The sequence below is a fragment of the Hyla sarda genome, chromosome 9, assembly GCF_029499605.1.
Source record: "Hyla sarda isolate aHylSar1 chromosome 9, aHylSar1.hap1, whole genome shotgun sequence".
Classification (NCBI taxonomy): domain Eukaryota; kingdom Metazoa; phylum Chordata; class Amphibia; order Anura; family Hylidae; genus Hyla; species Hyla sarda.
This window is the reverse complement of record NC_079197.1, coordinates 158,862,752-158,885,293: the sequence shown is the minus strand read 5'-3', so window position 1 is coordinate 158,885,293 and position 22,542 is coordinate 158,862,752. Positions and strand designations below refer to the sequence as shown.

General features: G+C 44.9%; 1 protein-coding gene across 2 annotated transcripts; it reads right to left on the bottom strand.

Annotated features, from left to right (window-relative positions):
- Positions 1-17,186: 17,186 nt before the first annotated feature.
- On the bottom strand, positions 17,187-21,223 carry LOC130291238 (uncharacterized). Of its 2 annotated transcripts, none has more exons than XM_056539800.1 (2): positions 20,745-21,223; positions 17,187-18,023 (listed from the first exon to the last, which is right to left on the bottom strand). In XM_056539800.1, the coding sequence occupies exons 1-2, from the start codon at positions 20,778-20,780 to the stop codon at positions 17,457-17,459; spliced, it is 603 nt and encodes a 200-aa protein (XP_056395775.1). In that variant the 5' UTR covers positions 20,781-21,223; the 3' UTR covers positions 17,187-17,456. The 2 variants fall into 2 exon arrangements, with proteins under 2 accessions (XP_056395775.1, XP_056395776.1); XM_056539801.1 differs by having other exon boundaries at positions 20,768-21,223.
- Between the last annotated feature and the right edge of the window lie 1,319 nt (positions 21,224-22,542).

Here is a 22,542-nt window from a genome sequence, read left to right as displayed (position 1 = left end):
CCAGATGTTGCAAAACTACAACTCCAAGCATGCTGGGAGTTGTAGTTCGGCAACATCTAGCTCTAAAGATGTTGCCGAACTACTACTCCCAGCATGCCTGAGAATGCTGGGAGTTGTGGTTTTGCAACAACAGGAGGCACACTGGTTGGGAAACATTGTCTGTTTCCTAACTCAGTGTTTCCCAACCCGTGTGCCTCCAGCTGTTGCAAAACTATAACTACCAGCATGCACTGATGGACTGTGCATGCTGGGAGTTGTAGTTTTGCAACAGCTGGAGGTCCCCCACCCCCCCCCCCCCCCCCCCACACTGTGAATGTACAGGGTACATTCACATGGGCAGGGGGCTTACAGTGAGTATCAGGCTGCAAGTTTGCGATGCAGCAAATTTTGCGCGGCAGCTCAAACTCGCTGTAATCCCCCGCCCATGTGACTGTACCCTAAAAACACTACACTACCACAAAATAAAATAAAAAGTAAAAAACACTACATATACACATACCCCTACACAGCCCCCCTCCCCTCCCCAATAAAAATGAAAAACGTCTGGTACGCCACTGTTTCCAAAATGGAGCCTCCAGCTGTTGCAAAACAACAACTCCCAGTATTGCCGGACAGCCGTTGACTGTCCAGGCATGCTGGGAGTTTTGCAACAGCTGGAGGCACCCTGTTTGGGAATCACTGGCGTAGAATACCCCAATGTCCACCCCTATGCAAGTCCCTAATTTAGGCCTCAAATGCGCATGGCGCTCTCACTTTGGAGCCCTGTCGTATTTCAAGGCAACAGTTTAGGGTCACATATGGGGTATCGCCGTACTCGGGAGAAATTTCTTAACAAATTTTGGGGGGCTTTTTCTCCTTTCACCCCTCATGAAAAGGTGAAGTTGGGGTCTACACCAGCATGTTAGTGTAAAAAAAAAAATTTTTTACACCAACATGCTGGTGTTGCCCCATACTTTTCATTTTGACAAGAGGTAAAAGGGAAAAACACCCCCCAAAATTTGTAATGCAATTTCTCCCGACTACGGAGATACCCCATATGTGGGCGCAAAGTGCTCTTGGGGCGCACAACAAGGCCCAGAAGGGAGAGTGCACCATGTACATTTGAGGCGATTTGCACAGGGCTGGCTGATTGTTACAGCGGTTTTGACAAACGCAAAAAAAAAAAACCTCACATGTGACCCCATTTCGGAAACTACACCCCTCACGGAATGTAATGAGGGGTGCAGTGAGAATTTACACCCCACTGGTGTCTGACAGATCTTTGGAACAGTGGGCTGCGCAAATTAAAAATTTTGTACAGCCCACTGTTCCAAAGATCTGACAGACACCAGTGGGGGGTAAATGCTCACTGTACCCCTTGTTACGTTCCTCAAGGGGTTTAGTTTCCAAAATGGTATGCCATGTGGGGGTTATTTTGCTGTCCTGGCACCATAGGGGCTTCCTAAATGCGACATGCCCCCCGAGCAAAATTTGCTCTCAAAAAGCCAAATATGACTCCCTCTCTTATGAGCATTGTAGTTCGCCCGTAGTGCACTTCAGGTCAATTTATGGGGTACCTTCATACTCAGAAGAGATGGGGTTACAAATTTTGGGGGGTATTTTCTGCTATTAACCCTTGCAAAAATGTGAAATTTTGGGGGGAAACACACATTTTAGTGAAATTTTTTTTTTTTTTTTTTTACGTATGCAAAAGGCGTGAAACCCCTGTGGGGTATTAAGGCTCACTTTATTTCTTGTTACGTTCCTCAAGGGGTCTAGTTTCCAAAATGGTATGCCATGTGGGTATTTTTTGCTGTCCTGGCACCATAGGGGCTTCCTAAATGCGACATGCCCCCGAGCAAAATTTGCTCTCAAAAAGCCAAATATGACTCCTTCTCTTCTGAGCATTGTAGTTCGTCCGTAGTACACTTCAGGTCAACTTATGGGGTACCCCCATACTCAGAAGAGATGGGGTTACAAATTTTGGGGGGTATTTTCTGCTATTAACCCTTGCATACATGTGAAATTTGGGTGGAAACACACATTTTAGTGACATTTTTAAAACATTTTTTTACATATGCAAAAGTCGTGAAACACCTGTGGGGTATTAAGGCTCACTTTATTCCTTGTTACGTTCCTCAAGGGGTCTAGTTTCCAAAATGGTATGCCATGTGGGTATTTGTTCCTGTTCTGGCACCATAGGGGCTTCCTAAATGCAACATGCCCCCCAAAAACCATTTCAGAAAAACGTACTCTCCAAAATCCCCTCGTCGCTCCTTCGCTTCTGAGCCCTCTACTGTGCCCGCCGAACACTTTACATAGACATATGAGGTATGTGCTTACTCGAGAGAAATTGGGCTACAAATATAAGTATACATTTTCTCCTTTTACCCCTTGTAAAAATTCAAAAATTGGGTCTACAAGAACATGCAAGTGTAAAAAATGAAGATTGTGAATTTTCTCCTTCACTTTGCTGCTATTCCTGTGAAACACCTAAAGGGTTAAAACGCTGACTGAATGTCATTTTGAATACTTTGGGGGGTGCAGTTTTTATAATTGGGTCATTTATGGGGTATTTCTAATATGAAGACCCTTCAAATCCACTTCAAACCTGAACTGGTCCCTGAAAAATTGTGATTTTGGAAATTTTGTGAAAAATTGGAAAATTGCTGCTGAACTTTGAAGCCCTCTGGTGTCTTCCAAAAGTAAAAAATCGTAAATTTTATGATGCAAACATAAAGTGGACATATTGTATATGTGAATAAAAAAAATAATTATTTGGAATATCCATTTTCCTTACAAGCAGAGAGCTTCAAAGTTAGAAAAATGCAAAATTTTCAATTTTTTCATCAAATTTTGGAATTTTTCACTAAGAAACGATGCAAGTATCGACAAAATTTTACCAATAACATAAAGTAGAATATGTCACGAAAAAACAATCTTGGAATCAGAATGATAGGTAAAAGCGTCTTAGAGTTATTAATGCTTAAAGTGACAGTGGTCAGATGTTCAAAAAACGCTCTGGTCCTAAGGTGTAAAATGGCCTGGTCCTTAAGGGGTTAAGGACGGACCCATTTTTTATCTCTATGACCAGGCTCTTTTTTTTTAATTTGACATCTTTAAATGGTAATAACTTTAGAACGCTTTTTCTGAGCGGAGTGATTCTGAGTTTGTTTTTTTCGTGACATATTGTTCTTTATATAAGTGGTGCATTTTTGTTGACATAGGCAGCATTTTTTGTGAAAAACCTCAAAATATTGTGAAAAACTGGAAAATTTCTGGCGTTTTTTTTTTATTTTATTTTTTTATGGTGTACACTGTGTGGTAAAAGTGATGTTATATTTATTCTGTGGGTCAGTACGATTATGGCGATACCCATTTTATATGGCTTTCTATGTTCTTTTTCCTTATCTGAGCAAAATTATCTTTCTGCCATTCATTTTCCAACAGCCGTAACTTTTTTATTTTTCGTCCGACGCTATTGAGTTAGGGCTTATTTTTTGCGGGATGAGCTCTAATTTTTATTGGTATCATTTTTGTGCTACGTGCTACCTTTTGATCTTTTTTATTCCCCTATTTGTACCAAAATTGGTGAATTTTGTGCTTTTTTTAATGTTTTTTTTTTACAGCGTTCATCGTGCGGGATAATTTACATTATAGTTTTATAGTACACGTCATTACGGACGTGTCAATACCTATTATGTATATGATTTGTGTTTTTTATCTTTTTTTGGAGATAATACAGTGCTTTTATTGGGAAAGGGGCATTTTTTTTTTTTTTACACTTCATACTTTTTTTTGAAGAACTTTTTATTTTATTTTTACACTTTTTACAGGTTAAACTATGCTGTAATACATTTGTACTGCAGCACAGTATAAGCTGATGAGCTGCAGACACTACAGCCTGTGCGATCCAGCCTCTGGCTGGATCTCACAGGCTTCCGTAGCAGGCAGAGAGGAGGTCATGATCTGACCTCCTGCTGCCATAGCAACTAACGGCGACTCGCGATTGTATCGCGGCGCCGCCGTTGGAGAACAGGGGGAGAGCGTTCCCCCTGTCAACACCATAGATGCCGTGATCAGGATTGATCACGGCATCTAGGAGCTTAATGCTGCCGGGACCAGCGCGATCACTTCTCTGGCAGCTGCGGCGGAACTCCAGCTGTGATCACACAGCCGGGTCCCGTCACCGATCTCCTGCACTGCCCAAAGAGTGCCGGAGATCGCTAGGATGTATGCATAATTCCAAATGCGCGAACATGTCGGATGATTGGACATATGCATAAGTCCTATAGCGGGAAGGGGTTAACAGGAGGTTGTTCCTCCAAGTGTCAAGTGCCTAAAGCTCTCCTATGGGGACAACCTAATGCAAATAGAAACCCAAACCTTTTTTAAGAAAAATTATGCAAACCATATTTGACTTTCATATGAGGTTTTTTTTCCATTCAAAACAAGCACCACTAGATGAGCCTGCTTAACCCCTTATCCTCTATTGAAGGTAAAATACACAATAAACCAATATTTTTCCAACATTTTTGATCGACAGGGTCACATCTTTAAGATCCCACCTTTCGAAAGATCAGGGGTCTAATGATTGTAGTTATTCCAGGTGAGGAGGTCTATATTAAAGAGTTAAAGGGATTATCCATGTGGTGTCCCAGTGCAGGATATGCCCTGTCAGGTAAATTCTGTCTCAGGTGCTGCCCTAACAGCCTGTTCTGGGTCCCACTGCTTCAAGTGCTTTATTGTATTGTGTTCTGATTTAATGTGCCATGATTTTTAATGTATGTCTCATGTTGCCTTTATTAAATGTTTATGTGCCTTTTAGGGGTTATAATGCAGAGGAAACCATGTGATCCTTATGCCCAATCGGAAGCCCCCTGGTCAGTGCCTTAAGTAATGTAGGGGGAGGAGTTTAGTTTAGAGTTTAGGAATAGAGGAGAGCTGAGGTAGCAGTGTAGAGAGGAGTAAGGAGCCCTAAGGAGAAGTCATCAGCCACGCATCTATTTTATTTTATTTATTTATATAGCACCTACAGATTCCGCAGCGCTTACAATTATGAGGTACAAATAAAGACACAAGTATCAGACATAATATTACACAATAACTATTCAAACAAAAGGTGTGGGGATATGTTGAGGATATATTGAGGCCAATTAGAGAATGTTATAGGCCTGTCTGAAGAGATGTGTTTTTAGGCCACGTTTGAAACTATGGATGTTGTTGTTGAGTCTGAGGGATTGAGGGATAGCATTCCAGAGAAGTTCGGATTATAGAAGATGTTAGTGTGAGATCATTAGCAGATCGGAGAGAACGTGTAGGATGGTAGACGGAGATGAGAGAGGAGATGTAGGGAGGTGCAGCATTGTGGAGAGCTTTGTGTGTGAGACTGAGGATTTTGTACTGTATTCTGGACTGAATTGGCAACCAGTGTAGTGACTGGTACAGGGAGGAGGCGTCGGTGTAGCGGCTGGAGAGGAAGATGAGTCTGGCTGCGGCATTAAGGATGGACTGGAGAGGAGAGAGTTTGGAGAAAGGAAGGCCTATTAGTAAAGAGTTACAGTAGTCGAGGCGGGAGTGAATCAAAGCAATAATGAGAGTTTTAGCAGTTTCAGTAGTGAGAAACGGGCGGATTCTGGAAATGTTTTTGAGATGCAAGTGACAAGAACGTGAAAGAGACTGAATATGGGGAGTGAAAGACAGATCAGAGTCAAGTATAACTCCAAGACAGCGAGCCTGCTGCCCGGGAGTTATGGTAGTACCACATATCGAGATGGAAATGTCAGGGTTAGGTACAAAAAAGAGAAAAGAGGAAAGGCACTCCCTGTGTAATAAAGTCAGCACGGGGGTAGAGAGGAGAATTAATGCAATATCCGTGCTCACCCTGCTAAGTTGTGTGAGGACATGCACAACTATGCTGAATACATGTGATTTTAAAGGATCACAATCCTGTAGTCTGCAGCCTTCCTGGAGGATGTGTGGAATAAAACAAGACTTCAGGGAGAAACCAGGATTTTCGGCGCTGACCAAAGAGAAGGTATCGGAGCCCAGGTAAAGGAAGGAGGTTTATTAGCAACGCGTTTCACCGCGCTTGCGTGGCTTCATCAGGCTCCTGCCTGATGAAGCCGCGCAAGCGCGGTGAAACGCGTTGCTAATAAACCTCCTTCCTTTACCTGGGCTCCGATACCTTCTCTTTGGTCAGTGCCGAAAATCCTGGTTTCTCCCTGAAGTCTTGTTTTATTCCAGGGTTAGGTACAGTATCAGTTGATGGAGAAAGGACAAGAAGTTCTGTTTTAGAAAGATTTAGTTTCAGATATAAAGAGGACATGATGTCTGAGACGGCAGAGAGACAGTCATTGGTATTCTGTAGGAGTGCAGGGGTGATGTTGGCGGAGGAGGTATAGAGTTGGGTGTCATCAGCATAGAGGTGGTACTGGAAACCAAATCTACTGATTGTTTTTCCAATGGGGGATGTGTGTTACACCGAGCGCTCCGGGTCCCCGCTCCTCCCCTTGTTGCCATTGTGCCAGTGAAAGTGTTTCCTTGTGTGTTCCTAGCCTGTGTTCCAGACCTCCTGCCGTTGCCCCTGACTACGATCCTTGCTGCCTGCCCTGACCTTCTGCTACGTCCGACCTTGCTCTTGTCTACTCCCTTGTACCGCGCTTATCTCAGCAGTCAGAGAGGTTGAGCCGTTGCCGGTGGATACGACCTGGTTGCTACCGCCGCTGCAAGACCATCCCGCTTTGCGGCGGGCTCTGGCACAATCCCTCTCTGGCACTGAGGATCCACCTCCAGCCAGCCGAATCGTGACAGTAGATCCGGCCATGGATCCCGCTGAGGTCCCGCTGCCAGTTGTCGCTGACCTCACCACGGTGGTCACCCAGCAGTTGCAACAGATAGCGCAACAAGGCCACCAGCTGTCTCAACTGACCGTGATGCTACAGCAGCTACTACCACAGCTTCAACAATCATCTCCTCCGCCAGCTCCTGCACCTCCTCCGCAGCGAGTGGCCGCATCCAGCCTCCGTTTATCTTTGCCGGACAAATTTGATGGGGACTCTAAATTTTGCCGTGGTTTTCTTTCACAATGTTCCCTGCATTTGGAGATGATGTCGGACCAGTTTCCAACTGAAAGGTCAAAGGTGACTTTCGTAGTCAGCCTTCTGTCTGGGAAAGCCCTGTCATGGGCCACACCGCTCTGGGACCGCAATGATCCTGTCACTGCCTCTGTACACTCTTTTTTCACGGAGATTCGAAGTGTCTTCGAGGAACCTGCCCGAGCCTCTTCTGCCGAGACTGCCCTGCTGAACCTGGTCCAGGGTAATTCTTCTGTTGGCGAGTACGCCATCCAATTCCGTACTCTCGCCTCCGAATTGTCCTGGAATAACAAGGCCCTCTGCGCGACCTTTAAAAAAGGCCTATCCAGTAACATTAAAGATGTGCTGGCCGCACGAGAAATCCCTGCTAGCCTGCATGAACTTATTCATCTTGCCACCCGCATTGACATGCGTTTTTCCGAAAGGCGTCAGGAGCTCCGCCAGGATATGGACTTTGTTCGCACAAGGCGGTTTCTCTCCCCGGCTCCTCTCTCCTCTGGTCCTCTGCAATCCGTTCCTGTGCCTTCCGCCGTGGAGGCTATGCAAGTTGACCGGATTCGCTTGACATCTCAAGAGAGGACAAGACGCCGCATGGAGAACCTTTGCCTGTACTGTGCCCGTACCAAACATTTCTTGAAGGATTGTCCTATCCGACCTCCTCGCCAGGAAAGACGTACGCTGACTCCGCACAAAGGTGAGACAGTTCTTGATGTCAACTCTGCTTCTCCACGCCTTACTGTGCCTGTGCGGATATCTTCTTCTACCTTCTCCTTCTCAGCTATGGCCTTCTTGGATTCCGGATCTGCAGGAAATTTTATTTTGGCCTCTTTCATCAACAGGTTCAACATCCCGGTGACCAGTCTCGCCAGACCCATCTACATCGCCTCTGTTAATAATGAAAGACTGGACTGTACTGTGCTTTACCGCACAGAACCCCTCTTAATGTGCATCGGACCCCATCACAAAAAATTTTTATTTCTGGTCCTCTCTAACTGCACTTCGGAAATTCTTCTTGGACTACCGTGGCTTCAACGCCATTCCCCAACCCTCGATTGGACCACCGGGGAAATCAAGAACTGGGGTACTTCTTGCCACAAGGACTGTCTTAAGCCTGCTCCTTGTACTGTCAGTCAAGACCCTGTGGTTCCTCCGTTATCTGGTCTCCCCAAGGCCTATCTGGATTATGCTGATGTTTTTTGCAAAAAACAAGCAGAGACTTTGTCTCCTCACAGGTTTTATGACTGTCCTATTGATCTCCTCCCTGGTACTACTCCACCCCGGGGAAGAATCTATCCTCTGTCTGCTCCGGAAACACAAGCCATGTCGGAGTACATCCAAGAGAATTTAAAAAAGGGGTTTATCCGCAAGTCTTCCTCCCCTGCCGGAGCTGGATTTTTTTTTGTTTCCAAAAAAGACATCTCCTTACGCCCTTGCATTGATTACCGCGGACTTAATAAAATCACTGTAAAAAAACGCTATCCCCTACCTCTTATCTCGGAACTCTTTAATCACCTACGAGGCGCCCACATCTTTACCAAGCTGGACTTAAGAGGTGCATATAATCTCATCCGCATCAGGGAGGGGGACGAGTGGAAGACTGCATTTAACACCAGAGATGGACACTTTGAATATCTGGTTATGCCCTTTGGGCTTTGCAACGCCCCTGCCGTCTTCCAAGACTTTGTAAATGAAATTTTTCGTGATCTTCTATATACCTGTGTTGTGGTTTACCTAGACGATATTTTGATTTTTTCTGCTAACCTAGAAGAACACCGCCAGCATGTCCGCATGGTTCTTCAGAGACTTCGGGACAATCAATGATATGCCAAAATGGAAAAATGTCTCTTTGAATGTCAATCTCTTCCCTTCCTAGGATACTTAGTCTCTGGCCAGGGACTACAAATTGACCCAGATAAGCTATCTGCCGTATTGGATTGGCCACGCCCCTCCGGACTCCGTGCTATCCAACGTTTTTTGGGGTTTGCCAATTATTACAGACAATTTATTCCGCACTTTTCCACTATTGTGGCTCCTATCGTGGCCCTAACCAAGAAAAATGCCAACCCTAAGTCCTGGCCTCCTCAAGCGGAAGACGCATTCAATCATCTCAAGACTGCCTTTTCTTCTGCTCCCATACTCTCCAGACCTGATCCATCTAAGCCCTTCTCGCTGGAGGTAGACGCCTCCTCGGTGGGAGCTGGAGCAGTACTCCTACAAAAAAATTCTTCCGGACATGCTGTTACTTGTGGTTTCTTTTCTAGGACCTTCTCTCCGGCGGAGAAAAACTACTCCATTGGTGATCGAGAACTACTGGCCATAAAATTGTCGCTTGAGGAATGGAGGCACCTGCTGGAGGGATCCAAATATCCAGTTATTATATACACTGATCACAAGAATCTCTCTTATCTTCAGTCTGCCCAACGGCTGAACCCTCGCCAGGCTAGGTGGTCTTTGTTCTTTGCCCGTTTTAACTTTGAAATTCAATTTCGCCCTGCTGACAAGAACATTAGGGCCGATGCCCTCTCTCGTTCATCGGATGCCTCTGAAGTGGAAGCTTCCCCGCAACACATTATTCCTCCAGACTGTCTGATCTCCACTTCTCCAGCTTCCATCAGACAAACTCTTCCAGGGAAGACCTTCGTCTCTCCACGCTAGCGCCTCAGGATTCTCAGGTGGGGACACTCCTCACACCTCGCAGGCCATGCTAGCATCAAAAAATCCATCCAGCTCATCTCTCGATTTTATTGGTGGCCTACCCTGGAAGCTGATGTTGTTGATTTCGTGCGGGCTTGTACAGTCTGTGCCCTGGACAAGACCCCTCGCCAGAAGCCTGCTGGTCTCCTCCATCCTCTGCCTGTTCCTGAATGACTATGGTCTCAGATTGGTATGGACTTTATTACTGACTTACCTTTATCCCATGGAAACACAGTTATTTGGGTGGTCGTTGATCGATTCTCCAAGATGGCACATTTTATCCCTCTTCCAGGTCTTCCTTCTGCGCCTCAGTTGGCGAAGCAATTTTTTATACACATTTTTCGCCTTCACGGGCTACCTACGCATATCGTCTCGGATAGAGGCGTTCAATTTGTGTCTAAATTCTGGAGGGCCCTCTGTAATCAACTCAAAATCAAATTAAACTTCTCGTCTTCTTATCATCCCCAATCCAATGGGCAAGTATAAAGAATTAATCAGGTTCTGGGTGACTATTTGCGACATTTTGTTTCCTCCCACCAGGATGACTGGGCAGATCTTCTACCATGGGCCGAATTCTCGTACAATTTCAGAGTCTCTGAATCTTCCGCTAAATCCCCATTCTTCGTGGTGTACGGCCGTCACCCTCTTCCCCCCCTTCCCACTTCCATGCCCTCTGGTTTGCCCGCTGTTGATGAGGTAACTCGGGACTTCTCCACTATATGGAAAGAGACTCAAAATTCTCTCTTACAGGCCTCATCCCGGATGAAAAAACATGCCGATAGGAAAAGAAGAATTCCCCCCATTTTTTCTCCCGGAGACAAAGTATGGCTCTCCGCCAAGTATGTCCGCTTTCGTGTCCCCAGTTATAAATAGTGTTGAGCGGCATAGGCCATATTCGAATTCGCGAATATTCGCGAATATATGGACGAATATTCGTCATACATTCGCGAATATTCGCATATTCGTTATATTCCCGTTTTATTTTCGCATATGCGAAAATCCGCGTATGCGAAAATTAACATATGCGCATATTAGCATATAAAAAAATTAACATACGCGAAAATTCGCATATGCGAAAATTAGCATAAGCGAATTTTCGCATATGCGAATGTTCGCACGCCAGTCTCACACAGTAGTATTAGAGCCTTCTTTACACCACACAAGCTGGAAGCAGAGAGCGATGATCACTGTGATGTGTACTGTGAAAAAAAAACAAAAAAAAAACGAATATTCGTAATTACGAATATATAGCGCTATATTCGCGAAATTCGCGAAATTCGCGAATATGCGATATTCGCGAATAATATTCGAATTGCGAATATTCGTGAGCAACACTAGTTATAAACTGGGACCACGTTATCTTGGTCCTTTCAAAATCAAGTGCCAAATCAACCATGTCTCTTACAAACTCCTCTTCCTCCTTCTCTCCATATTCCCAATGCTTTCCATGTCTCTCTCCTTAAACCACTCATCCTTAACCGCTTCTCTCCCAAAGTTGTTTCTCCCACTCCAGTTTCCGGGTCCTCTGATGTTTTTTCGGTGAAAGAAATTCTGGCATCCAAGACGGTCAGAGGTAAAAAATTTTTTGGGGTTGATTGGGAGAATTGCGGCCCAGAGGAGAGGTCATGGGAACCTGAGGACAACATCCTGGACAAGAATCTTATCCTCAAATTCTCAGGTTCCAAAAAGAGGGGGAGACCCAAGGGGGGGTACTGTTACGCCGAGCGCTCCGGGTCCCCGCTCCTCCCCGGAGCGCTCACAGCGTTCTCCTATTCGCAGCGCCCCGGTCAGACCTGCCGACCGGGTGCGCTGCGATAATGTTCCCAGCCGGGATGCGATTCGCGATGCGGGATGCGCCCGCTCGCAATGCGCATCCAGACTCGCTTACCAGACCCGTTCCTCTTGTCTACTCCCTTGTACCGCGCTTATCTCAGCAGTCAGAGAGATTGAGCCGTTGCCGGTGGATACGACCTGGTTGCTACCGCCGCTGCAAGACCATCCCGCTTTGCGGCGGGCTCTGGTGAATACCAGTAGCAACTTAGAACCGGTCCACCGACACGGTCCACGCCAATCCCTCTCTGGCACAGAGGATCCACCTCCAGTCAGCCGAATCGTGACAATGTGTAGAGTGAAAAGAGTAGAGGACCCAGGACCGATCCCTGGGGAACCCCGACAGCAAGAGGAAGAGGAGAAGAAGTAGAGCCAGAAAACGAGACGCTGAGGGAGCGGCCAGAGAGATAGGAGGAAAAACCAGGCGAGAGAAGAGTCCTTGAGACCGATGGAGCGGAGACTACTGAGGAGGAGTTGATGATCCACAGTGTCAAAAGCCGCAGACAGGTCCAAGAGAATCAGTAAAGAGAAATTGCCATTTGATTTGGCCTTCAGAAGATCGTTAGTGACTTTGGTTAGGGCCGTTTCTGTGGAGTGAAGGGAGCGGAAACCAGACTGTAAGGGGTCAAGGAGATAGCGGATAAGACGGGAGTAGACCAAGCGTTCTAGGAGTTTGGAGATAAAGGGGAGATTTGAGACGGGTCGATAGTTGGCTGCACAGGACGGGTCCAGGGATGGTTTTTTCAATAGTGGGGTTATGATAGAGTGTTTGAAGGAGGAGGGAAAGACCCCAGAAGAGAGGGAGAGGTTAAAGATTTTAATTAGGTGACAGCTGATAGCAGGAGAGAGAGACTGGATGAGGTGTGAAGGCATGGGGTCACTAGAGCAGGTAGTGGGGCGGATGGAGGAGAGGAGCCTGGAAACCTCATCCTCCGTTACAGGCTCAAAAACTGAGAGTGATGAAGAGGAGACGTGGCTGGGAATTGAATCAGAAATTTTAGGGGACTGGGAGAGGATTTCATCACGAATGTCATCGATTTTAGTTTTGAAGTATTTGGCCAGGTCTTCAGCATAGAGATCAGTGATTGGGGTCTGTACTTTAGGCTGAAGGAGAGAGTTGAACATGTCAAAAGATGTTTTGTTGGTTGTTAGACAGAGAGGAGATGAGGGAGGTAAAATATGTTTGTTTGGCGAGGTGAAGAGCGGAGTAATAGGATTTAAGCATGAATTTATAGTGCAGATAGTCTGAAGAAGTCTTAGTTTTCCTCCACAGACGTTCAGCACACCTAGAGCATCGATTGAGAAAGCGGGTTGTTAGCGTGTGCCAGGGTTGCTGCCGTCTGTGTCAGGAGGTTCGTGTTTTAGAGGGTGCCATTTGATCCAGGGTAGACTTTAGGGTGTCATGGTAATGTTTGGCTGTTAGATTAGGGCAGGAGAGAGAAGAGATTGGTGATAGTGAAGATTGTAGAATGTCTATAAATTGACTGGTGTTTATGGCACGCAGGTTTCTGTAAGTGTACAAGGTTGGAGTGTCTGGGAGAGGATAGGAGTTACTGATAGAGAAAGAGAGAAGGCTGTGGTCAGAGAGCTCAAAAGGAGAATTAGTGAATTTAGAGACAGAGCAAAGTCTAGAGAAGATCCAGTGTATTCCCATCCTTGTGTGTGGGAGAGTCAGTAAGCTGTGAAAGGGCAAAGGAGGAGGTTAGAGGCAGAAGCCGAGAGGCAGAAGAGGAGATTGGGGTATCAATGGGGATATTAAAATCACCCATGATGAGTGTAGGTGTTTCTGAGGAAAGAAAGTGAGGGAGCCAGGTGGCAAAATGATCCAGGAACATTTGGGGAGAACCAGGAGGACGATAGATGACCGCCACTCTGAGAGACAATGGGCGGAAGAGCCTGAGGGTATGGACCTCAAAAGAGGGAAATGTGAGTGAGGGTAATGGGGGGATGACTTGAAAAGTGCATTGTGGGGCTAGAAGCACCCCAACTCTTCCACCATGACCGGTGTCAGATCTAGGGCTATGGGAAAAGTGAAGGTCGCCATAAGATAAAGCAGCGAGAGAAGCAGTGTCAGAATCTACAAGTGTCCTGCCACACAGGACCAGACTGAAAGTCCAGGATAGCAGGAGATAGAAAGTCTCAGGCAACTCTAGGTTCAAAAGTCTAAAGTCCAAATCCTGGCAGTAGGAATTTCAACAGGATATCTCTGTAGTGATTTCAAGTCATTGTGGGATGTCTTCACCAGTCAAGTGAAGTGTCAAATAAGAACATCTACTACAAGTCCCAGCAAAGCTTAACAATTCCTTGGGTTTCTCTGTATTCCCCCTGCTCTGATCTGAATTGTTGAGGATTATAACATCTTTCCTAATCCTCAGTAAAGGCAGTTTTCTGTAACTCTGAGTCTGGAGTGCTTATTACCTCCGTGCTTGGCCCAGGAGGACTTCAACCTTGGAGCCTGGTGAGTTGTGCTTCCCTGGCGTCACAAACTGTGTCAATTTAACACTCACTGCCAGCACACTTAACACAGGCGTGGCAGGGGGCCCTTGGTTTATTTGGACCGGGGGCCCTGAATGTTGTCAGTCCGTCCCAGGAAAGGGGATACATTTTCTGAAGCTAAATAACCCATTAAGGGAATCTGTATTTGCTGTACAGAGCTGCAGACATGGTTAAATAGCTGTTAGGGTATAACACTAAACTGTACCTTTCCAGAAGCTGATTATGGTCACCAAACAAAAAATATATATATATATATTTCACAGCCGAGTGTCAAGGAGATGGAGCTGATCTGCTCAAGTTTCAAAGCCTGGCATGCCTTCACACTTGCCCTCAGCCCCTCCTGAATTAACATTAGGGGCTCTGTATGTCATTCAACAAGAGGTTGAGAGGTGAGGGTGAGTGAGGAGGCGTGTAAGGCTGTGGCACTTGAGCAGATAAGCTCCATCTTCTTGACACTTGGCTGTGAAATAGAATGGCGATTTTATATGTCTGGTGACCACCATCAGCTCCAGGAAAGGTACAATTTGAATTTTTTCCCCAAAAGCTATCCAACAGTGTCTGTAATGCTTAGCAGCAGATACAGCTGACAAATGCCCTCGCTGGTCCCGCCACCAGGACAATGGTAACAGAATTACAATCTTTTTTATGTATTTTTTTTGCTTCTTTTCGGCCCCCACAGTATATAATAAAGGTATGTTAGGACATAGCTCAGTATTATGGGGATACATTATAGGGGTCAGTTTAGGTGACAGATTAGCTTTAAATGGAAGGTAAATTTAATTTTTATGTTTAAAATACATTTTGCTATTTTTTTAGGGGTCAGAACCCCTCATAAAAGAAGGTGTAGAAGAATAGGGAACCCATGACTGAGTTATTCCAGAAACAACGCCACTTGCCCATGGGTTCTGTGGGGTAGTAAAATAAATGGTGCTGAGCTGCAATACCGCACATTGGTTCCAAACTGTTTCTGAAAGAATGCAGCCAAGTTTTTGTTATCCTTAAAGGGGTACTATGCTGGAATTTTTTTTTTTTTAACATCAACTGGTGCAAGAAAGTTAAACAGATATGTAAATTACTTCTATTAAAAAATCTTAATCCTTCCAGTACTTATCAGCTATTGTATTCTCCACAGGAAGTCCTTTTCTTTTTGAATTTCCTTTCTGTCTGACCACAGTGCTCTCTGCTTACACCTCTGTCCATTTTAGGAACTGTCCAGAGCAGAATAGGTTTTCTATGGGGATTTGCTCCTACTCTGGACAGTTCCTATAATGGACAGAGGTGTCAGCAGAGAGCACTTGTGGTCAGACAGAAAGGAAATAAAAAAAAGAAAACAACTTCCTGTGAATCAAACAGCAGCTGATAAGTACTGGCAGGATTAAGATTTTTTTTTTTTATAGAAGTAATTTACAAATCTGTTTAACTTTCTGTCATCAGTTGATTTAAAAAACACATGTTTTCCAGTGGAGTGCCCCTTTAAAGCCCCTTCGAATTCTGTCCAATATTATCTCTATGAACTGTGATTATAAAGGGAAATACTGAGCGATGACTCATTTTTCCACAGAAACACGACTGATCCCGACACATCACATAGTTATATATGAAGCCATTGTACGTTGTGTTCTGTTCAGCTTTGTTCTTATCGAGTTTACAATGAGGCTACTGGAGCCGGCAATTTCCATGTCTCATAGTCTAGTGTTGCTTTGGAGTGTGGGGCTCAATTTAGACTCATTGGTCGACATTTATCATTGTAGGTGTAAGTGAAGCATTTTTCTACACCTTTTTTTTTGTGTGTGCTGGTGATGTGTCGGAGCACCAAATTTATTAAAGGGTACCTCTCATCAAAAAAGCTTTTAATATATTATAGATTCATGTATGCAGAATAACTTCACACTTGCATGTTATTAAAAAATATGCTTCTTTCTATTTAATTTTCCACTTTGAAGAAATGACCACTAGGGGTCTCCCTACCAGTCCTGGCAGCAAGCATTTCAGACTCATGCTGGAGTCCTAAACACTACGAGCTGCCAGTCTGTTTTGTTCACAAAGGAGAACACTCAGAGCTGCCAGCCTGCTTTGTTCACAGCCTGTTTGGCTGTGAACAAAGCAGGCTGGCAGCTCTAAGTGTTTAGGACTCCAGCATGAGTCAGAAATGCTTGCTGACAGGACTGATCGGGAAAAATACAATAGAAAGAAGCCTATTTTCCATTAACATGCTATTGTAAAGTTATTCAACATTCATTAATCTAAAATATATCAAAAGTTTCTTTGATGAGAGGTACCCTTTAAATGGTCGCAGAGCATTTGATAAATTTTGTGCAGGTCACATTTTCTGAGATTTCTCTCTTCACATACACCAAAAAGCTAAGCTAAGTCTGGGCTGGTGTAGTTTTTGAGACTTTTCAGTGGCTTTGCGCCTTTTTTGCACCTTTTCACAAAAAGGCGCAGTTCATAAAACGCTTCCATATCATGTGTATTACCAAAATCAGTGGATTGCAACTCAAAATCAGCAGAAATGTGTAAACAAAAAGGCGCAAAAAAGGCGCAAATAAACCATTCTTGCGCCTTTTTTGTGCCTTTTCTAGACACAAAAAACAGTCTAAAGACAATGATAAATGTTGGCCATTGGCCGACATTTATCATTGTCTTTAGACTGTTTTTTTGTGTCTAGAAAAGGCACAAGCAGGATTTATTTGCACCTTTTGGTTAACACATTTTCTGCTGATTTTGAGTGGCAATCCACTGATTTTGGCAATACACATGATATGGACGGGTTTTATGAACTGCACCTACAATGATATAAATTGCCGGCCATTGATTTCTATGAGAGAGTGTGATGCAGCACATGGTAAAGGTTGTAGTGAAGCCAAGCTGGGAGTAGATGGTGATGTCACGTGGCAGGATATTGTTGCCAACCTGATGATCCCCTGTGGTCCCACAGTTGTCCCTTGGGTTTAGGTGTAGGGGTGCCTCCTGTTGTAAACCTTGGTATGAGGTCCAATGTAGATATATCCAAAAAGAAGCAGTGGCACTCCCGTAATTAGTGCAAAGTGATGTCTTTTATTTCACTCCACTGTGAGCGATGTTTCAACAGCCTCTCGCTGTCTTTATCAAGCAACAAATGGTTGTACATGGAGGGTTTTTATGGTCGCGCAGGACCGCTCATTAATCAGACATAATTGACATGTGAACATATTAAACCGTGATGTTACAAAGTGATCAAAAAGTGAATACAAGTGCACAACACAATATATGGAAATGTGGGCAATAGTAATTATAAATATTGCACTGGAAACATTATTGCATAGTGTTGTGTGCACTGTAAAGTCTCTTTTTACAAAAGTGGGCAGAGGATCCAATCACTCACCCGGCAGATGGCTTCCTGTTTGCGCAACAGGGCATTGCGCGCCTTCCCCCGACACACGAGGCAATCCCGTGAGGTAGCCGGAAGTGACGTATGACAACAAAACCACATGAACAGTCACGTGCAGAGTATCCATGGAGCCCACTGGCTTCGTTCTCCGCGCATGCTCGTTGGAGTATTGGAGAGGTAGGACGCCATTTTGTTTCAGGGAGAGACTCTCGATGGTGGCACTGCAATCTCCTGGTAGGTTTTTCATAGCACAGGGTCACGTGGAGAATCCCGGGTATCGGAACTAACCTGTGTACCCTTGTAGGATTGTCCCTGGTCGGCCACCAGAGGTAGCCTGCCCGGGTCATCCCAGTGCTGCCCGTCACTGGAGAAGTACCTGGCAAGGGTGCAGAGTTGGTAGTCCCAGTATTTATGAGGAGGCTGCAAGTGGTCAGGAGTATTAGTGTGATGTCAAGCTGGGTGTTGATGTTGTGGATGGGAAGGATGGGTGCCCCTAGTCTATTGCCGTTTCTGCCATAGGGAGCGATGAGAATGAGTGAGAGACCACAGGCCCACTTCTGTAATGGAAGATAAAAAAGAGACTGTTAGTAAAGAAAATTAAAAGAAATAAATATGATGGTGACAAGTTGTGGTAACAGAAAAATAAATAAGAAATTAAATATACCAATCCTACACTTCAGGAGATGTCACACTGGGATACACTACCACGGATTTAGCGCTTGTTGCAAATATCATGGGTCACAGTGAATTCAACATTTAAACCGGCTGGTCTTAAGGAATTGAGTTCATAAATCCACCAGAGTTCTTTCCTTTTAAGTTTAGCGGCTCGATTACCCCCACGTTTAAGAGTGGGGACATGGTCGAGAAGGGTGAATTTCAGGTCGTTCTCAGTGTGTTTGTGTTCTGCAAAATGTTTGGGGACCAGTAAGTCAAGCTTACCTTTCCTGATGGTGTATCTGTGTTGGGCTATCCTTACCTTGGCTTCCAAGGTGGTTTCCCCAACATAGAGTAAATGGCAGGGGCATTGAAGGACATAAATCATGTATGGGATGGTGCATGTCATAGTGTTTGATAGCATATTCTCTGCCAGTTATGGGGTGGATAAAATGTTTACCTTTAGAAATGTAAGAGCAGTTCACGCATGTTCTACAGGGAAAGGAGCCCTGGTTGATGCTGGTGAGATAACTTTGGCCGCTTTTAGGTAGTGCTATGTCTACTTTGAAAATGTTGTCTTTGATGTTGGCAGGACGTCTGTAGGAAATGATCGGGCAAATGTTAAACTCTGGAACATTATCAGTCACGAAGGAGGTGCCAGTGTTTCCTGATAATGTTTGACACTTTGTGGGACGTGCCAGAAAATGTGGACACAAAGGCAAGTCGGTTCTGGGCCTGGTTTCTTTGGGGTATTAAAAGGTTGTCTCTAGTCAAGGACATGTCTTTGTGTTTGCGGTCCTGGACAAGTTGTTTGGGGTAACCTCTCCAGAGGAAATTATGTACCATGGTGTCAAGAGCATGGTTGACTTTCTCCTCCGAGCTGATGATCCTTTTTGCCCAGACCATCTGGCTGAGAGGCAGAGAGTGGACCATGCTGCGGGGTGGTAGCTGTCAAATCTTAACATTGAATCGCAGTCTGTGGGTTTTGTGTAAATGTCGGTCTCCAAATGATTGTTTGTGATAATGATGGTGGTGTTTAGGAAATTAATTTGAGATTTGGATGATGTGAGTGTGAATTGTAAGCCTGAGGAGGTGGAGTTCAGGAACAGATGGGATGCTTTGAGTTGGACTTCAGTACCTGTCCATATGAGGAAGATGTCGTCTATGTATCTCCACCACTTTAGAACGTGTTCAAAGTGGGGAGATACATAGACCGTCTCTTCCTCAAGGCGTGTGACATACAGATTTGCGTAAGTGGCACAACATTCATGCTCATCGCTGTGCCAACCAACTGCACGTAGAAAGTGTCATTAAAGGTGAAATAATTTTTGGTCAGAATAGTATGTAGAAGGGTGAGAATGAAGTTGGTCTGATCGATGGTGAAATCTTGGTGTATGAATGACTCTACAGCCTGAACACCACCATCGTGAGGGATGGAGGTGTACAGGCTGGTAACATCGAATGTGGCCAGTATGGAATCAGTGGGAATGTGTAAGTCATTTATTTTGTTGAGAAAGTCGCTTGTGTCTTGAATGTATGATTTTGCTTGGTAGACGTATGGTCGGAGAATCCTATCAAGAAAGATGGATATATGACTTGTAAGTGATTCTCGACCTGAGACAATCGGTCTGCCGGGTGGATTTTGGAGAGTCTTGTGGATTTTAGGAAGTAGGTACAGAACTGGTGTGATAGGGAATTGTACGGTAAAGTAGTTGGAGAGTGCTGTTTCAATGAGTTTGTTGTTCAATGCTGTTGTGATTATTGTTTTAATGTCACGGATGTATTGCCACTTGGGATCTGTGGATAATTGTTGGTATGTGATGCCATCTTGTAATTGTCTGAGTCCTTCATTCAAATACTGTGACCAATCCATGACCACAACCGAGCCACCCTTGTCCGCAGGCTTGATGACTAGGTTGTGGTCATGGATCAGTTCGTTGAGTGCTGTCATTTGAGCATGTGTCATGTTGGGATGGATCAGTTGGTTGGAGGTGTTTTTGAGTCAGTGAATATTTTTTTTTTACCATGGTGTGAAAAGTGTCTATGATTGGCATGAAAGTGGATGGTACAAAGTCGCCCAGAGTCCTGATGTTGGCAGATTTTAGAGAGAAACCCGCCGAGTCAGAACTGTTGGTGTCAGTAAGTGTGGTGGTAGGTTTGTCAGAAAACCAACTTTTTAGTCTTAGCTTCCTTACAAACTGCTCTAGATCAAACTCTAGCTGGAACCAGGTGGTGTCAGCACACAAACAAAAATTAAGACCTTTAGACAATAATGATACATGTTCATCAGAAAGAAGTGTGGAAGAGATATTTTTGAGAGTGGTTATTAATGCTTTCTGTGTTGTTGTAGTCTTGTGTTCCGGCTGTTTCTGGCCATGGGTGCGAATGTGTTCGCTTCTGACGGATGCCCCCTCTCCGGGGGGTGGGGTTTACGGTAGGCCCTAGAGATGTTGCGAATTGTTCGCCGGCGAGCTTAGCATGTTTGCGTACGCATCGCCGGGGCGACCATATGTGAAGTTCGATTCGCCCCCTATATTTTAACATTGCGGTAAACTTTGACCCTGTGAGTCAGCAGACACATTACAGCCAATCAGCAGCAGTCCCTCCCTTCCAGACCCTCCTACCTCTTGCACGGACGCCATTTTACCTTCATTCGGCATACTGCAGGCTTAGAAAGTGGAGGGACAGAGAAGCTGCTCCTGCTGTAATAGGGAAAGCGATAGCTAGGTTGCTGCTAGGTGGTGTATTCAGGGTCCACTTTACTCCTAAAGCACTAGTGTAACATCTGCTTTAAGGACAGCACACAAAAAAGCCCTTTTTAGGGCTCAAATATCAGTCCGTGTGTCTTGCAACAGCTGGAGGCACCCTGGTTGGGAGGGAACCGCTGGTTAAAAGGGGTACTCCAGTGTAAAACTTAAGTTCCTTCAAGCAACTAATTACAGTATTAAAAGGGCTATAAGTTCAGTCCGTGTGTCTTGCAACAGCAAGAGGCACCCTGGTTGGGAGGGGACCGCTGGTTTAAAGGGGTACTCCAGTGTAAAACTTAAGTTCCTTCAAGCAACCAACTACAGTATTAAAAGGGCTATACGTTCAGTCCGTGTGTCTTGCAACAGCTGGAGGCACACTGGTTGGGAGGGAACTGCTGGTTAAAAGGAGTACTCCGGTGTAAAACTTAAGTTCCTTCAAGCAACTAACTACAATATTAAAAGGGCTGTAAGTTCAGTCCGTGTGTCTTGCAACTGCTGGAGGCACCCTGGTTGGGGACCTCTGCTTAAAAGGGGAACTCCCCTGGCAACCTTTTTTGCTCATTGGCACACTAGTGCAAATCACATTTGGTGTGACAGTTGTTCAAATAAAAAATACCTTTTTTGGCTGTGAAATAAAACCAATGCTGCCTAAAGGGGCTAAAGCATGTTATTCCAAACCATTTAGGAATAATAGGTGATTTATGCCCGTTATGGATTAAAACCAGACTCTGCATCAACTATGTAATTTTCCATGGGAGTTTTGCCCTGGATCCCCCTCCGGCACGCCACAGTCCAGGTGTTAGTCCCCTTGAAACAACTTTTAAATCACTATTGTGGCCAGAAAGAGTCCCTCTGGGTTTTAAAATCGCCTGCCCATTGAAGTCAATGGCGGTTCGCCCGGCTCGTGAACATTTGCGGAAGGTCGCGTGAACAAAATTTTATGTTCGCGACATCACTAGTAGGCACGTCTATCTCTAAAAAAGAGAATTTTGTGGCTAGAGGAATTGGCAGCTTGCTTCTGTTTGGGACGATCCGGTTTAACATCTCTTTGTTTCTTTGCCCTTCGAGGTGAGGAAGGTTGAGTGCCCCAACGATAAATTTTGCCGCTGCTGTAGTCGGCTGCATCTCTAGCCCATTTGGTGTGCTTGGTGTCCTCCTGTTCTTCGCATATTTTTTAAGGAAAAAGGTCTGTATGGAAATGAATGCCTTATAGTCCGCATCAGGTAATGTAGAACTCAGTTGACCTTTAATGCCATGTACTTTGTGTTGGGTGGTTTCAACATCTTTTTGAAGAAATTCAATTTGTAGCAGTATGAGGTCCAGTCAGTACTTGTTTGAGATTTGTTCAAACTTGGTGCGGTAGTCGTTATTGTGGAAAAAGGAATTATCATGGGTCTGAGCCTGCATGCCACGTGGAATTCTATGATTCCGATGGTATTCTGTTAAAGTGGTAAGATGTAGTTCCAAAGATACAAGTCTCTTTGTTTCGGTTTCAAACCTCCGTTGTAAATCAAGGGTTGAGGGTGCGTGTAAAAATGCAGGATCGCCATCCCCTCGGTTAAAGGACATGTCCGGTGCTCACTTTTCTTATTGTATCTGTTCCGGGCTGCAAAAAAAAAGAAAATAAGCTTTCTCTTGCCTACCTACGCTCCCCCGGAGCTCCGGTACAGGCGCT

Coding starts and splice junctions, on each gene's coding strand:
- LOC130291238 (XM_056539800.1), bottom strand. CDS start 20,780: ATGCCGAATGAAGGTAAAATGGCGTCCGTGCAAGAG. Junction 18,024..20,744: donor AAATGGCGTCCGTGCAAGAG/GTAGGAGGGTCT, acceptor CTTCCATTACAG/AAGTGGGCCTGTGGTCTCTC.